Source organism: Pseudophryne corroboree, chromosome 10 (assembly GCF_028390025.1).
Source record: "Pseudophryne corroboree isolate aPseCor3 chromosome 10, aPseCor3.hap2, whole genome shotgun sequence".
In the NCBI taxonomy this organism is placed as follows: Eukaryota; Metazoa; Chordata; class Amphibia; order Anura; family Myobatrachidae; genus Pseudophryne; species Pseudophryne corroboree.
Genome location: NC_086453.1, coordinates 370,182,804 through 370,200,811, shown reverse-complemented (window position 1 = coordinate 370,200,811; position 18,008 = coordinate 370,182,804). Strand labels below are relative to the sequence as shown.

The window sequence follows — 18,008 nt, the reverse complement described above, 5'->3', positions numbered from 1 at the left end:
AGTACAGTACAGCATTGACAGGGTGATGTGTATAGCAGTATAGTGCAGCACTGACAGGGTGATGTGTATAGAAGTACAGTGCAGTAGTGGCATGGTTGGGTGTATAGCAGTACAATGCAGCACTGACAGGGTGATGTGTATAGCAGTACAGTGCAGCACTGACAGGGTGATGTGTATAGCAGTACAGTGCAGCACTGACAGAATGATCTGTATAGGAGTCCAGGGCAGCACTGACAGGGTGATGTGTATAGAAGTACAGTGCAGTAGTGGCATGGTGGGGTGTATAGCAGTACAGTGCAGCACTGACAGGGTGATGTGTATAGGAGTACAGTGCAGTAGTGGCATGGTGGGGTGTATAGCAGTACAATGCAGCACTGACAGGGTGATGTGTATAGGAGTATAGTGCAGCACTGATAGGGTGATGTGAATAGGAGTACAGTGCAGCACTGGCAGCGTGATGTGTATATTAGTACAGTACAGCATTGACAGGGTGATGTGTATAGCAGTATAGTGCAGCACTGACAGGGTGATGTGTATAGAAGTACAGTGCAGTAGTGGCATGGTTGGGTGTATAGCAGTACAATGCAGCACTGACAGGGTGATGTGTATAGCAGTACAGTGCAGCACTGACAGGGTGATGTGTATAGCAGTACAGTGCAGCACTGACAGAATGATCTGTATAGGAGTCCAGGGCAGCACTGACAGGGTGATGTGTATAGAAGTACAGTGCAGTAGTGGCATGGTGGGGTGTATAGCAGTACAATGCAGCACTGACAGGGTGATGTGTATAGCAGTACAGTGCAGCACTGACAGGGTGATGTGTATAGTAGTACAGTGCAGCACTGACAGAATGATCTGTATAGGAGTCCAGGGCAGCACTGACAGGGTGATGTGTATAGAAGTACAGTGCAGTAGTGGCATGGTGGGGTGTATAGCAGTACAATGCAGCACTGACAGGGTGATGTGTATAGCAGTACAGTGCAGCACTGACAGGGTGATGTGTATAGGAGTACAGAGCAGCACTGACAGGGGATGTGCATAGAAGTACAGTGCAGTAGTGGCATGGTGGGGGGTATAGCAGTACAATGCAGCACTGACAGGGTGATGTGTATAGGAGTATAGTGCAGCACTGACAGGGTGATGTGAATAGGAGTACAGTGCAGCACTGACAGAGTGATGTGTATAGGAGTACAGTGCAGCACTGACAGGGTGATGTGTATAGTAGTACAGTGCAGCACTGACAGAATGATGTGTATAGGAGTGCAGAGTAGTACTGACAGGGTGATGTTTATAGGAGTACAGTGCAGTAATGGCATGGAGGGGTGTATAGCAGTACAATGCAGCACTGACAGATTGATGTGTATAGTGGTATAGTGCAGCACTGACAGGGTGATGTGTATGGGAGTACAGGGCAGTAGTGGCAGGGTGTGGTGTATAGCAGTACAATGCAGCACTGCCAGGGTGATGTGTATAGTAGTACAGTGCAGCACAGACAGGGTAATGTGTATAGTAGTACAGTGCAGCACTGACAGGGTGATGTGTATAGCAGTACAGTGCAGCACTGACAGGGTGATGTGTATGGGAGTACAGGGCAGTAGTGGCAGGGTGTGGTGTATAGCAGTACAATGCAGCACTGACAGGGTGATGTGTATAGTAGTACAGTGCAGCACAGACAGGGTAATGTGTATAGTAGTACAGTGCAGCACTGACAGGGTGATGTGTATAGCAGTACAGTGCAGCACTGACAGAGTGATGTGTATAGAAGTACAGTGCAGTAGTGGCATGGTGGGGTGTATAGCAGTACAATGCAGCACTGACAGGGTGATGTGTATAGCAGTACAGTGCAGCACTGACAGGGTGATGTGTATAGCAGTACAGTGCAGCACTGACAGAATGATCTGTATAGGAGTCCAGGGCAGCACTGACAGGGTGATGTGTACAGAAGTACAGTGCAGTAGTGGCATGGTGGGGTGTATAGCAGTACAATGCAGCACTGACAGGGTGATGTGTATAGCAGTACAGTGCAGCACTGACAGGGTGATGTGTATAGTAGTACAGTGCAGCACTGACAGAATGATCTGTATAGGAGTCCAGGGCAGCACTGATAGGGTGATGTGTATAGAAGTACAGTGCAGTAGTGGCATGGTGGGGTGTATAGCAGTACAATGCAGCACTGACAGGGTGATGTGTATAGCAGTACAGTGCAGCACTGACAGGGTGATGTGTATAGGAGTACAGAGCAGCACTGACAGGGGATGTGCATAGAAGTACAGTAGTGGCATGGTGGGGGGTATAGCAGTACAATGCAGCACTGACAGGGTGATGTGTATAGGAGTATAGTGCAGCACTGACAGGGTGATGTGAATTGGAGTACAGTGCAGCACTGACAGAGTGATGTGTATAGGAGTACAGTGCAGCACTGACAGGGTGATGTGTATAGTAGTACAGTGCAGCACTGACAGAATGGTGTGTATAGGAGTACAGAGTAGTACTGACAGGGTGATGTTTATAGGAGTACAGTGCAGTAATGGCATGGAGGGGTGTATAGCAGTACAATGCAGCACTGACAGATTGATGTGTATAGTGGTATAGTGCAGCACTGACAGGGTGATGTGTATGGGAGTACAGGGCAGTAGTGGCAGGGTGTGGTGTATAGCAGTACAATGCAGCACTGCCAGGGTGATGTGTATAGTAGTACAGTGCAGCACAGACAGGGTAATGTGTATAGCAGTACAGTGCAGCACTGACTGGGTGATGTGTATAGGAGTACAGAGCTGCACTGACTGGGTGGTGTGTATAGCAGTACAATGCAGCACTGACCAGGGTGGTGTGTATAGGAGTACAGAGCTGCACTGACAGGGTGATGTGTATAGGATTACAATGCAGCACTGACAGGGTGATGTGTATAGCAGTACAGTACAGCACTGACAGGATGATGTGTATAGGAGTACAGAGCTGCACTGACAGGGTGATGCGTATAGCAGTACAGTGCAGAAGTGGCATGGTGAGGTGTATAGCAGTACAATGCAGCACTGACAGGGTGATGTGTATAGGAGTACAGAGATGCACTGACAGGGTGATGTGTACAGCAGTACAGTGCAGCACTGACAGGGTGATGTGTATTATAGGAGTACAGAGCTGCACTGACAGGGTGCTGTGTATAGGATTACAGAGCTGCACTGACAGGGTGATGTGTATAGCAGTACAGTGCAGCACTGACAGGGTGATGTGTATAGCAGTACAGTGCAGAAGTGGCATGGTGAGGTGTATAGCAGTACAATGCAGCACTGGCAGGGTGGTGTGTATCGGAGTACAGAGCAGCACTGACAGGGTGATGTGTATAGCAGTACAGTGCAGCACTGACAGGGTGATGTGTATAGCAGTACAGTGCAGCACTGACAGGGTGATGTGTATAGCAGTACAGTGCAGCACTGACAGGGTGATGTGTATAGGAGTACAGTACAGCACTGACAGGGTGATGTGTATAGGAGTACAGTACAGCACTGACAGGATGATGTGTATAGCAGTACAGTGCAGCACTGACAGGGTGATGTTTGTAGCAGTACAGCACTGACAGGGTGGTCTGTGTATTAGTACAGTGCAGCACTGACAGGGTGATGTGTATAGAAGTACAACGCAGAACTGACAGGTTGATGTGCATTGAAGTACAATGCAGCACTGACATGGTGATGTGTATAGAAGTACAGTGCAGTAGTGGCATGGTGGGGTGTATAGCAGTACAATGCAGCACTGACAGGGTGATGTGTATAGTAGTACAGTGCAGCACTGACAGGATGATGTGTATAGGAGTACAGAGTAGTACTGACAGGGTGATGTTTATAGGAGTACAGTGCAGTAATGACATGGAGGGGTGTATAGCAGTACAGTGCAGTAATGGCATGGAGGGGTGTATAGCAGTACAATGCAGCACTGACAGATTTATATGTATAGTGGTATAGTGCAGCACTGACAGGGTGATGTGTATAGGAGTACAGGGCAGTAGTGGCAGGGTGTGGTGTATAGCAGTACAATGCAGCACTGACAGGGTGATGTGTATAGTAGTACAGTGCAGCACAGACAGGGTGATGTGTATAGTAGTACAGTGCAGCACTGACAGGGTGATGTGTATAGGAGTACAGTGCAGCACTGACAGGGTGATGTGTATAGCAGTACAGTGCAGTAGTGACATGGAGGGGTAGATAGCAGTACAATCTAACACTGACAGGGTGATGTGCATAGGAGTACAGTGCAGCACTGACAGGGTGATGTGTATAGCAGTACAGTGCAGTAGTGACAGGGTGATGTGTATAGGAGTACAGTACAGCACTCATAGGGTGATGTGTATAGCAGTACAGTGCAGCACTGACAGGGTGATGTGTTTAGCAGTACAGTGCAGCACTGACAGGGTGATGTGTATAGCAGTACAGAGCTGCACTGACAGGGTGGTGTGTATAGCAGCACTGACAGGGTGGTGTGTTTAGGAATGCAGAGCTGCACTGACAGGGTGATGTGTATAGCAGTACAGTGCAGCACTGACAGGATAATGTGTATAGGAGTACAGAGCTGCACTGACAGGGTAATGTGTATAGCAGTACAGTGCAGAAGTGGCATGGTGAGGTGTATAGCAGTACAATGCAGCACTGACAGGGTGGAGTGTATAGGAGTACAGAGCTGCACTGACAGGGTGATGTGTATAGCAGTACAGTGCAGCACTGACAGGGTTATGTGTATAGCAGTACAGTGCAGAACTGACATGATGATGTGTATAGGAGTACAGAGCTGCACTGACAGGGTGATGTGTATAGCAGTACAATGCAGCACTGACAGGGTGGTGTGTATAGGAGTACAGAGCTGCACTGACAGGGTGATGTGTATAGCAGTACAGTGCAGAAGTAGCATGGTGAGGTGTATAGTAGTACAATGCAGCACTGACAGGGTGGTGTGTATAGGAGTACAAAGCTGCACTGACAGGGTGATGTGTATAGCAGTACAGTGCAGCACTGACAGGGTGATGTGTATAGGAGTACAGTGCAGCACTGACAGAGTGATGTGTATAGCAATACAGTGCAGCACTGACAGGGTGATGTGTATAGGAGTACAGTGCAGCACTGACAGGGTTAAGTGTATAGCAGTACAGTGCAGAAGTGGCATGGTGGGGTGTATAGCTTAGGTCGACAGTCAGAAGGCTGACCACTATTGGTCGACATGCATTAGGTGGACATGGTCAGTAGGCTGACCTGGCAAAGACTGACACAATTTTGTTTTCATGTTTTAAACTTTTTCTTACTTTCTGATCCTTGTGGACTACGATTGGGAATAGTAACCTGTGCCGAGCGCAGCGGCAGCGTAGCGCGGCACCATGCGAGGGGACATGGTGCTCTAATTGGGCTTTACGAAAAAACGACTCCGAATAAACTCCAAAAACTCATGTCGATCTTTTTCCATGTTGACTTTTTCCTGTCGACCTCATGACCACGTCGACCTATTCCAGGTGTTGACCTAGTCACTGTCGACCACTAGTAGTCGACCTAATGACTGTCTGCCTAGTTAGGGTTGATCCAATGATACACACCCGTATAGCAGTACAATGTGTCTGTGTCGGCACTCATTGAGGAACTTCCGAATGTCGCGGTACCCGAGTTCCTCACATAGGCCAGCCTCAGTAGGTAGCTATATGATTCCTGTCCATACAGTGAGATATAATCTATATACAGTAGGCTAATTGCAGAAGTTCTCATCACATGTATTGCATGTAATAATCTAATAATTACTGAAGAATTTCGGATTTGGAACAATCGCATAGAAATAATATATTTCATACATTAAATATTAAATAATATTTTGCAGTCTCAAAAATGATATATATTTATATATACGTATATATATATGTACACACACAGTGTATACTGTATATACTGTACATATATATATATATATATATATATGTAGCAACCAAAGAGTCTTCCGGCACTCCTGACCTCACTTCCCCGGCTGCGGTGCCTTCCTCAGGGGACAATACCCCAGATATGCATAACCACCAGATACTAGGCGGCACTCAGAGACTCTTCAAGCAATCGGGAGCCCGCGGGAGCAGGCAGGAAGGGGGTAAGTCCGTTACTGTTATATATGCAATGTTTTTCACTGTTTGCTTTGTCTGAAGAAGGGGAAGCTGTCCCCGAAACGTCACGAATAAAGCACGCCCTACGGGGCTTTTATGCACTTTAAACCGATTGTTTGAAGAGTCTCTGAGTGCCGCCTAGTATCTGGTGGTTATATATATATATATATATATAGAGAGAGAGAGAGAGAGAGAGAGAGAGAGAGAGAGAGAGGACAAGTAAAGCGGCACTCTAAGTCTGTCAAAAGTCAAATATATTTCACACAAAGTGATCCGACGTTTCGGGGTCCAAGCGCCCCTTTGTTCACATTGACAAAGGGGCGCTTGGACCCCGAAACGTCGGATCACTTTGTGTGTGAAATATATTTGACTTTTGACAGACTTAGATTGCCGCTTTACTTGTCCTCTCTACCCATTCCTACCTGAGATGGCACCTAAGCACTGAGTCTTGGAGGGGGAGTGCCGGTCCTTACAGTCTTTATATATATATATATATGTATATATATATATATATATATATATATATTTATACGTATATATAAATATATCTATATATACATATATATAAATATATCTATATATACATATATATATATATATTTATACGTATATATAAATATATCTATATATACATATATATATATATATATATATATATATGTAAATATATTTTTATTTTTATATTTATATATATATATATATATATTTATATGTAGTATGATATGTATTTTACTGTCTATTATATTACTCTATACATTATTGTCTATTGTGTTACGGTATATATTATTGTTAACTATATTCTATTACCGGGTATTTTGTCATATTTTGTGCATTTCTTTTTATTCTACAATATACTGGGATTGCTAGTACTGTGTTGTGTTGTAATACAATACAGAACATACAATAAAATATACAGTATTTTTCCCCACTATTAAGAAAATAAAACTGTGTACAAAACACTATAACTTTACAGTTCTACTATACCCAGTATATAGTAGAATAAAAAAATGCACAGTATACGATAAAATATTTTCTGTATAGTGCACAGTATACGATGAAATATCTTCTGTATAGTATATATTAGTGTATATTTTATTGTATGTTATGTATTTATATTGTATATTGTATATTAAAGCACTGTATATTTTATTGGACATTCTGAATGATCTTGTATATTTAATTGCATACTGTATGTTTTCTATACTAATAATTGCATAGCAATATAATTTATTATATGTTGTGTACTATATTGTATTTTATTTTTTGTAAATTTTGGTGTATTTTTTAATTATATACTGCTTTATTGGATATTTTTGGTGTGGTTAATATTATTTTGTATCATTCTGTGCATTATATTACTATATATTTTATTGCATTTTATATATTTAATTTTTTTATATACTGGGAATGGCATAACAGTATATTTAATTTTATGTTTATTATATTGTATTTTAATGCATACTATTATTATTATTATTATTATTATTATTATTATTATTATATGTTGTGTTGTACATTTATTGAACACCGCATTAGTGGATATTTATGGTGTCATTTATTTTATTTTATTGCATACTGTATATTGTATTACTGTATATCTTATTAAATACATTACTCAATTGAATATACAGTAATATAATACACTGATTACTTTTATTTCAAACAATAAATAGACCATACACAATATACAGTAAAAGTATAATACATGTATGAAATTAAAATCAATATACATTATTTAATAAGATATACAGTAATACAATACATAGCATGCAACAAAATAAAATAAATGACAGCAAAAATATACACTAATATTATATAATTTTATTTTATATATGTATTGCATTTTACTGTATATTGTGTATTATATAGTCTATTTATTGTTTGAATTAAATGTAATCAGTGTATTATATTACTGTAAATTCAACTGAGTAATTTTATGTATATATTTATATTTAGATAGATATAAATATATATGTGTGTATATATATATATATATATATATAGCTATCTATTACTGTGGATTGTATTTTATTGTGCTGCTATTAGGAGTATTGTATTGTGTTTTGCTTTTTTAATACTATATTTTCTATTATTCATTTTTTATTGCTATACATGTAACGTATTTTATTATAGTGTATTGTGTAACAAGTGTTGTGCTATGTTGTATTGTGTTATTTACAGTTGCACTATCATACTATTTTATTAAGGTGTTTTGTTTAGAATTTTCACAATATTGTATTTTATACTCTATTAGATTTGGTTGTATTTTATAATCTATTACATTTGTTGTACAGAGTACATTGCATCATATTTACCGTGTGTTGTAATAAATTCTATTTTAACCTTACGTTGTATCCTGTTTATTGTATAACTATATATGATTACATGATGCTGTATACTTTAAATTATGCTAAAGTTCATTTAGAAACATTTATACAAGAAAGTGCGGAGACTGGAAACGGTAACAGGTGCACCAGTGAGAATATTCCGTTACTATTGTATATAATGTAATATAATATAGAATGTGTGTCTGTGACAGGATTGTCGCTGACAAAGCATCACACAAGTGCGCAGACATTGTATACTCATTTACTTGTAACGAGGAAAGTTTTCTACCATGGTGAATTATTAATGTCACGAAATCCGGAGAATTGTGAAACATTTATATATAATATCATTGTATATTTCTCAAACCTGTGCACTCATTCATACTGTGCTGGAGAGGAGACGGAGACATCACTTCAAAATAGATTTATTCCAATAAAACGATGTATTTAGATGCGATACATCCTCTTAGTGATACATTGCCATATATCACCGTGTGTCCTGTACTCAGCTGCCTTGTCCCACATAGAGAAATCCTCTTATACAAATCACCGTGAAGGAAAATCCTTCCATGGGAAAAACACACAATGATCCAGTCACTGTAGATTGCAGGGTGTGACCCCCTCCCCCAATTACCATGGTGGGTCTGCACTAAATTACCCAGATTTCTCCAGGCTCTATAGCTGGTGTGGGACTATAAGTCTCAGCATGTCCTAACAGCTGCAGGACCATAGACTGTACAAGGTAAGGATAGTTTAAACCCCACTCCCCAACCGCAGCCCTATAGGGGGACCCCACATTATGTCATTAAAACCCATAGTAAGGACAGGATAGGTATAGGGGGCCATTATCCCACAGCTGGAGGGGGGTGGGGGGCTGGGGCTCTGGGTGATAACACAGAGAGTGTCGGAAAGTGCACAGAGGTGGTGAGTGTGGGGAAGGGGAAGGGGGGAGGGGGGGCTGCATCGCTCCGTGCTTCCCCCAATATCAATGTAGAGAAACGGTGCCTGTGTTACCTGGGACAGGTAAGAGGTGCAGCGCAGTCATGTATAGGAGTATAGTGCAGTAGTGGCATGGTGGGGTGTATAGCAGTACAGTGCAGCACTGACAGGGTGATGTGTATAGTAGTACAGTGCAGCACTGACAGGGTAATGTGTAGAGCAGTACAGTACAGCACTGGTAGGGTGGGGTATATAGTAGTACAGTGCAGCACTGGAAGGGTGATGTGTAGAGCAGAACCGTACAGCACTGGTAGGGTGGGGTATATAGTAGTACAGTGCGGTACTGGAAGAGTGATGTGTAGAGCAGTACAGTAGAGCACTGGTTGGGTGGGGTATATAGTAGTACAGTGCAGCACTGGAAGAGTGATGTGTAGAGCAGTACAGTACAGCACTGGTAGGGTGTGGTATATAGTAGTACAGTGCAGCACTGGAAGAGTAATGTGTAGAGCAGTACAGTAGAGCACTGGTTGGGTGGGGTATAAGAGCAGTACAGTGTAGCACTGGAAGGGTGAGGTGTATAGGAGTACAGTGCAGCACTGGAAGAGTGATGTGTAGAGCAGTACAGTAGAGCACTGGTTGGGTGGGGTATATAGTAGTACAGTGTAGCACTGGAAGGGTGAGGTGTATATGAGTACAGTGCAGCACTGGAAGAGTGATGTGTAGAGCAGTACAGTAGAGCACTGGTTGGGTGGGGTATATAGTAGTACAGTGCAGCACTGGAAGAGTGATGTGTAGAGCAGTACAGTGCAGCACTGGTAGGGTGGGGTATATAGTAGTACAGTGCAGCACTGGAAGGGTGATGTGTAGAGCAGTACAGTACAGCACTGGTAGGGTGTGGTATATAGTAGTACAGTGCAGCACTGGAAGGTGATGTGTAGAGCAGTACAGTAGAGCACTGGTAGGGTGTGGTATATAGTAGTACAGTGCAGCACTGGAAGGTGATGTGTAGAGCAGTACAGTACAGCACTGGTAGGATGGGGTATACTATATAGTAGTACAGTGTAGCACTGGAAGTGTGTATAGGAGTACAGTGCAGCACAGGTGTAAGATGACATAGGATTACTGTCCAGCACATGATGGGAGGAGGATATAATCTCCAGTTCCGTCTTCTGTCCATTGCTCCGAATTGTTTCTCGCCCAATCTCACTGTATGAGAATTGTCTGAGGAGGGATTGAGGGGAATGTCACATGACAGAGTAGACGGTGGAGCTCCCGTCACTACAATCACCCGGCCCCCCACTCACACAGGAGTCCCGGAGGAGGGCGACCACGCACAGATTGGACTCACGAGTTGCCGTAGAAGTGTCTCGCAGTGTGGAGGCCCCCGGGGTTATACCAGGTGTGGGGGGCACAGGTCATCCTCAATTATATCCACATCATCATCCGGCTCATCCGGCAGGTACAGCCCCTGGCCGCCCCCCTTCTCCAGATCAGCCCCATTCGGGTCCCCTGGGTCTGTGTCGCTGGATCCGGGGTCCATGTGGCCCTCACTGGGGGTCTTATCATCCTGAGTCTTCCTCAGCTGCTTCTTGTGCTTCATCCTCCGGTTCTGGAACCAAGTTTTTACCTACACAGGATACAGGAGAATGGGTCAGTACTCCCCGGATGTATATTCCCAATAAAGAGACTTACCCCCTACCCGGGAATATATTCCCAATACAGACACCCTCATCATTATCCATAATCCCCTGGGTGTGTATTCAATGTATAGAGAGCCCTATGTATTGTAACTCCAGGGTATATTTCCTGGTCAAAGTACCGTCATCCACAGGACAGGATCACTAGAAGAAAAATGCGGTAAAATCCCTGGTTTTCAGGATTTTTGCCACATTTTCAAATATACTAAGCCCCGTCCGCCAATTTACCGATGCGGGGGGTAACGCCAGCTTTTTATGGCATTACCCTATAGAAGTCTATGGACTTCTTACCGTATCCCACTACCTCCCCTGGCAAACACTGCTCATGTCGGCTCCCTATACCTGTGTGCTGGCCGCCTCCCGTCTCACTCCCGGATCCCAACCTCCTCCTTCCCCAGCAACACAGTCAGCTGTCCTTCCAGCTGCAGGGAGGAGGAGGAGCCCAGGACCAACTGCAGGGAGGAGGAGGAGCCCGGGACTGGCTGCAGGGAGGAGTAGGAGGAGCCCGGGGCTGGCTGCAGGGAGGAGGAGCCCAGGACTGGCTGCAGGGAGGAGGAGGAGCCCGGGACTGGCTGCAGGGAGGAGGAGTAGCCCGGGACTGGCTGCAGGGAGGAGGAGGAGCCCAGGACTGGCTGCAGGGAGGAGGAGTAGCCCGGGACTGGCTGCAGGGAGGAGGAGGAGCCCAGGACTGGCTGCAGGGAGGAGGAGGAGCCCGGGACTGGCTGCAGACGTCACCTCCTGGGGCTGGGAGTCCTGTGTAGGGTTTGGGTATTGGGGTGCACAGTCCTGTGTAGGGTTTAGGTGCTGGGGGTGAACAGTTCTGTGTAGGGTTTGGGGTATTGGGGTGCACAGTCCTGTGCAGGGTTCGGGGTATTGGGGTGCACAGTCCTGTGTAGGGTTTGGGGTATTGGGGTGCACAGTCCTGTGCAGGGTTTGGGGTATTGGGGTGCACAGTACTGTGTAGGGTTTGGGGTATTGGGGTGCACAGTCCTGTGCAGGGTTTGGGGTATTGGGGTGCACAGTCCTGTGCAGGGTTTGGGGTATTGGGGTGCACAGTCTTGTGCAGACTTTGGGGTATTGGGGTGCACAGTCCTGTGCAGGGTTTGGGGTATTGGGGTGCACAGTCCTGTGCAGGGTTTGGGGTATTGGGGTGCACAGTCCTGTGTAGGGTATGGGGTATTGGGGTGCACAGTCCTGTGCAGGGTTTGGGGTATTGGGGTGCACAGTCCTGTGCAGGGTTTGGGGTATTGGGGTGCACAGTCCTGTGCAGGGTTTGGGGTATTGGGGTGCACAGTCCTGTGTAGGGTTTGGGGTATTGGGGTGCACAGTCCTGTGCAGGGTGTGGGGTACTGGGGTGCACAGTCCTGTGCAGGGTTCGGGGTATTGGGGTGCACAGTCCTGTGTAGGGTTTGGGGTATTGGGGTGCACAGTCCTGTGCAGGGTTTGGGGTATTGGGGTGCACAGTACTGTGTAGGGTTTGGGGTATTGGGGTGCACAGTCCTGTGCAGGGTTTGGGGTATTGGGGTGCACAGTCCTGTGCAGGGTGTGGGGTATTGGGGTGCACAGTCCTGTGCAGGGTTCGGGGTATTGGGGTGCACAGTCCTGTGTAGGATTTGGGGTATTGGGGTGCACAGTCCTGTGCAGGGTTCGGGGTATTGGGGTGCACAGTCCTGTGCAGGGTTTGGGGTATTGGGGTGCACAGTCCTGTGCAGGGTGTGGGGTATTGGGGTGCACAGTCCTGTGCAGGGTTTGGGGTATTGGGGTGCACAGTCCTGTGCAGGGTTCGCGGTATTGGGGTGCACAGTCCTGTGCAGGGTTTGGGGTATTGGGGTGCACAGTCCTGTGCAGGGTGTGGGGTATTGGGGTGCACAGTCCTGTGCAGGGTTTGGGGTATTGGGGTGCACAGTCCTGTGCAGGGTTCAGGGTATTGGGGTGCACAGTCCTGTGTAGGATTTGGGGTATTGGGGTGCACAGTCCTGTGTAGGGTTTGGGGTATTGGGGTGCACAGTCCTGTGCAGGGTTTGGGGTATTGGGGTGCACAGTCCTGTGCAGGGTTCGGGGTATTGGGGTGCACAATCCTGTGTAGGGTTTGGGGTATTGGGGTGCACAGTCCTGTGCAGGGTTCGGGGTATTGGGGTGCACAGTCCTGTACAGGGATTAGGGTGCACAGTCCTGTACAGGGATTAGGGTGCACAGTCCTGTGCAGGGTGTGGGGTATTGGGGTGCACAGTCCTGTGTAGGGTTTGGTGTATTGGGGTGCACAGTCCTGTGCAGGGTTTGGGGTATTGGGGTGCACAGTACTGTGTGGGGTATTGGGGTGCACAGTCCTGTGCAGGGTTTGGGGTATTGGGGTGCACAGTCCTGTGCAGGGTTTGGGGTATTGGGGTGCACAGTCCTGTGCAGGGTTTGGGGTATTGGGGTGCACAGTCCTGTGTAGGGTTTGGGGTATTGGGGTGCACAGTCCTGTGCAGGGTGTGGGGTATTGGGGTGCACAGTCCTGTGCAGGGTTTGGGGTATTGGGGTGCACAGTCCTGTGTAGGGTTTGGGGTATTGGGGTGCACAGTCCTGTGCAGAGTTTGGGGTATTGGGGTGCACAGTCCTGTGCAGGCTTTGTGGTATTGGGGTGCACAGTCCTGTGCAGGGTTTGGGGTATTGGGGTGCACAGTCCTGTGCAGGGTTTGGGGTATTGGGGTGCACAGTCCTGTGTAGGGTTTGGGGTATTGGGGTGCACAGTCCTGTGCAGGGTTTGGGGTGCACAGTCCTGTGCAGGGTTTGTGGTATTGGGGTGCACAGTCCTGTGCAGGGTTCGGTGTATTGGGGTGCACAGTCCTGTGCAGGGTTTGGGGTATTGGGGTGCACAGTCCTGTGTAGGGGTTGGGGTATTGGGGTGCACAGTCCTGTGCAGGGTTTGGGGTATTGGGGTGCACAGTCCTGTGCAGGGTGTGGGGTATTGGGGTGCACAGTCCTGTGTAGGGTTTGGGGTATTGGGGTGCACAGTCCTGTGCAGGGTTTGGGGTATTGGGGTGCACAGTCCTGTGCAGGGTTCGGGGTATTGGGGTGCACAGTCCTGTGTAGGGTTTGGGGTATTGGGGTGCACAGTCCTGTGCAGGGTTCGGGGTATTGGGGTGCACAGTCCTGTGTAGGGTTCGGGGTATTGGGGTGCACAGTCCTGTGCAGGGTTTGGGGTATTGGGGTGCACAGTCCTGTGTAGGGTTTAGGTGCTGGGGGTGCACAGTCCTGTGTAGGGTTTGGGGTATTGGGGTGCACAGTCCTGTGTAGGGTTCGGGGTATTGGGGTGCACAGTCCTGTGCAGGGTTCAGGGTATTGGGGTGCACAGTCCTGTGCAGGGTTCAGGGTATTGGGGTGCACAGTCCTGTGTAGGCTTAGGTTGTTACGGGTGCACTCTCAGTTTGGAGGTTACCTGTGTCTCTGACAGACTGAGGGCAGTGGCCAGCTCCACTCTCTCCGGGGTGGACAAATAGCGCTGTATCTCAAATCGTTTCTCCAGTCCTGAGAGCTGAGAGTCTGAGAATACAGTCCGAGCTTTCCTCCTCCTACAGTGCTTCCCCGGCAGGTCTGTGTGGTGTGGGAACAGGGCTGGCATCGGCAAACCTGGGGGCCAAAGCATGGAATGAGAACGTCTTACCACGAACGGTATTAAGCTCAGGTATATGACAATAAAGCAAAGTATTATCAATACACCATGGGTGATATGTATCTCAGGTGTATGGTCTTACAGTACAGTACAGTATTATCAATACACCATGGGTGATATGTATCTCAGGTGTATGGTCTTACAGTACAGTACAGTATTATCAATACACCATGGGTGATATGTATCTCAGGTGTATGGTCTTACAGTACAGTACAGTATTATCAATACACCATGGGTGATATGTATCTCAGGTGTATGGTCTTACAGTACAGTACAGTACAGTATTATCAATACACCATGGGTGATATGTATCTCAGGTGTATGGTCTTACAGTACAGTACAGTACAGTACAGTACAGTATTATCAATACACCATGGGTGATATGTATCTCAGGTGTATGGTCTTACAGTACAGTACAGTATTAGCAATACACCATGGGTTATATGTATCTCAGGTGTATGGTTTTACAGTACAGTATGTTTCCATGAATTATTATCCTCCCAATTGCATGATCCAGTTACTACCCACTATATGCCAATGTATCCTGCACCGAAATATTAATAAATATGGAGATAAAACTGTCCGGCAGCAGTGCAATATCCCGTTATCCGTGCAGAAACATGTAAAGGATAAGTCACATGCGACGGCTCCTGGTATTACTAACAGTAATATAGATTACACAGCACCCTGGGGCATAGTCTGACTCCTCACATAATACTACTACTACTACTACTACTACTACTACTACTACTACTACTACTACTACTAATAATAATAATAATAATAATAATAATAATTATTATTATTATTATTATAAGAAGACGAAAAAGAAGAAGAAGAAGAAGAATAGTACTAATATAAATAAGATTAATAATAATAATAATAATAATAAGAAGAAGAAGAAGAAGAAGAAGAAGAAGAAGAAGAAGAAGAAGAAGAAGTAATAATACTTATATTATATGAATACTTATATTAATAAGATAAATAATAATAATAATAATAATAATAATATAATAGTAACAATTACAGCAATAATTGTAGCAGTAGTAATAATAATAATAATAATAATAATAATAATACGAAGAAGAAGAAGAAGAAGAAGAAGAAAAGAAGAAGAAGAAGAAGAAGAAGAAGAAGAAAAGGTAAAAAGAATAAAAATAGTAATAAAACTATTAATTTCATAAATATTACTAAGAAGAAAATGAAAAAGAGTAATAATGCTAATAGTAATAAAATAATAATAATAATAATAATAATAATAATAATATGAAGAAGTAATAATAATAATAATAATAACAATAATAATAATAATAATAATAATAATAATAGTATTAATATACATTACACAGGACCCTGCGATCACAGTCCAACACCTCACATAATAATAATAATAATAATAATAATAATAATAATATAAATAGTAATAATACTATTAATAACATAAATAATAATAATAATAATAATAATAATAATAATAATAAGTTAAAGAAGATGAAAAAGAAGAGTAATAATTCTACTATTAATAAGATGAATAATGCTAATAATAATAATAATAATAATAATAATAATAATAATAAGAAGAAGAAGAAGTAGAAGAAGAAGAAGAAGAAGAAGGAAAAGAAGAGTAATAATACTACTATTATTAAGATAAATAGTACTAATTCTAATAATAATAATAATAATAATAATAAGAGTAATAATACTAATATGATAAAAAAAGAAAGAAAAAGTAGAGTAATAAATAATACTACTATTAAAAAGATAAAAAATACTAATTATATTAATAATAACAAAAAGAAGAGTAATAATACTAATATTAATAAGATAAATAATAAGAAGAATAAGAGTAATAATAATACTACTATTAATAAGATAATACTAAGTCTAACAATAATCATAATAATAATAATAATAATAATAATGAAACGCTATAATACTGTAAATGAAATGTAAGCCACTGCAACAGGTGCAGACACCTATACCTGTTTTCCTGTATGGAAGGGACGCATTATCCCATCAGCCCAACACCTTGTATACAGTCACATATAATAAGAATGACATCAGACATGAAGCGGAACCTTCGGTAAATCAGGATTTCGTTGCACACTTACCTGCTAGATGCGGCAGCCCGCAACCCTCCGTTCTGCTGCTTTCCTGTAATATCCGCTCATTTACACTGGTTATAATTTTTGCCGGAATTATTTTACCAATGATATAAATTACTTTTCCGTTCTCTAAACAAACTAAAACGATTGTAATAAGGAATCCCGGAAAATAAATGCATTATATATTATTATATGGCCGTGTCTCCCACTCCCGGACAACACTTACCTGAGGCGGCCAGGAAGAACGGGTGGTGCTCGGGCTTGTGCAGGGGGTGGTGGGGGTGCGGTGCCAGCAGGGTGGGAGTTGGCATGAGAGGGTAGCCATAGTCCAGCAAGGGCACCCTGGTGGGGAAAGGGTCCCGCAGGGGTTTGGGCTTGTGCAGTAAGATGTCCTCTATGAAGAACGAGGTCGGCCTGTGGCTGGGCACCTGGTGCAGGGCAGGAGAGGAGAAGTGCAAGCTCATGGTCCCAGCAATGGCTGGCAGCTGGGGCTGGGGTCTGTGCATTCAGGGAGCTGCCAGGAGGAGGATGATGAGCAGGAGGAGGATGAGGGGATCTGGACTATGAGGATGGACTAGGGGCTACTGAGCCCTTCCACAGAGCCAATGAGGGCGGAGGGTGGGATCCTGCCATAGACAGATCACACAGGCACTGGCCGAGGTGCTGATAGCTGTTTTACCTGCTGCATACTATAATATATTACTACTGTGATGTGATGTCTCTGATAGGAGCCCCCTGTCACTGCCTAATGGGGGGCTCTCCCTGCTACATAATATTATATATTACTACTGTGATGTGATGTCTCTGATAGCAGCCCCCTGTCACTGCCTAATGGGGGGCTCTCCCTGCTACATACTATTATATATTACTACTGTGATGTGATGGTCTCTGATAGCAGCCCCCTGTCACTGCCTAATGGGGGGCTCTCCCTGCTACATACTATTATATATTACTACTGTGATGTGATGTCTCTGATAGCAGCCCCCTGTCACTGCCTAATGGGGGGCTCTCCCTGCTACATACTATTATATATTACTACTGTGATGTCTCTGATAGCAGCCCCCTGTCACTGCCTAATGGGGGGCTCTCCCTGCTACATAATATTATATATTACTACTGTGATGTGATGTCTCTGATAGCAGCCCCCTGTCACTGCCTAATGGGGGG

The 18,008-nt window shown here is 44.4% G+C and overlaps 1 protein-coding gene across 1 annotated transcript; it reads right to left on the bottom strand.

Moving 5' to 3' along the window:
* Positions 1–10,413: 10,413 nt before the first annotated feature.
* BSX (brain specific homeobox) lies at positions 10,414–17,434 on the bottom strand. Its single transcript, XM_063942005.1, has 3 exons — positions 17,068–17,434; positions 14,503–14,693; positions 10,414–11,011 (listed from the first exon to the last, which is right to left on the bottom strand). The coding sequence occupies exons 1-3, from the start codon at positions 17,345–17,347 to the stop codon at positions 10,775–10,777; spliced, it is 708 nt and encodes a 235-aa protein (XP_063798075.1). The 5' UTR covers positions 17,348–17,434; the 3' UTR covers positions 10,414–10,774.
* Between the last annotated feature and the right edge of the window lie 574 nt (positions 17,435–18,008).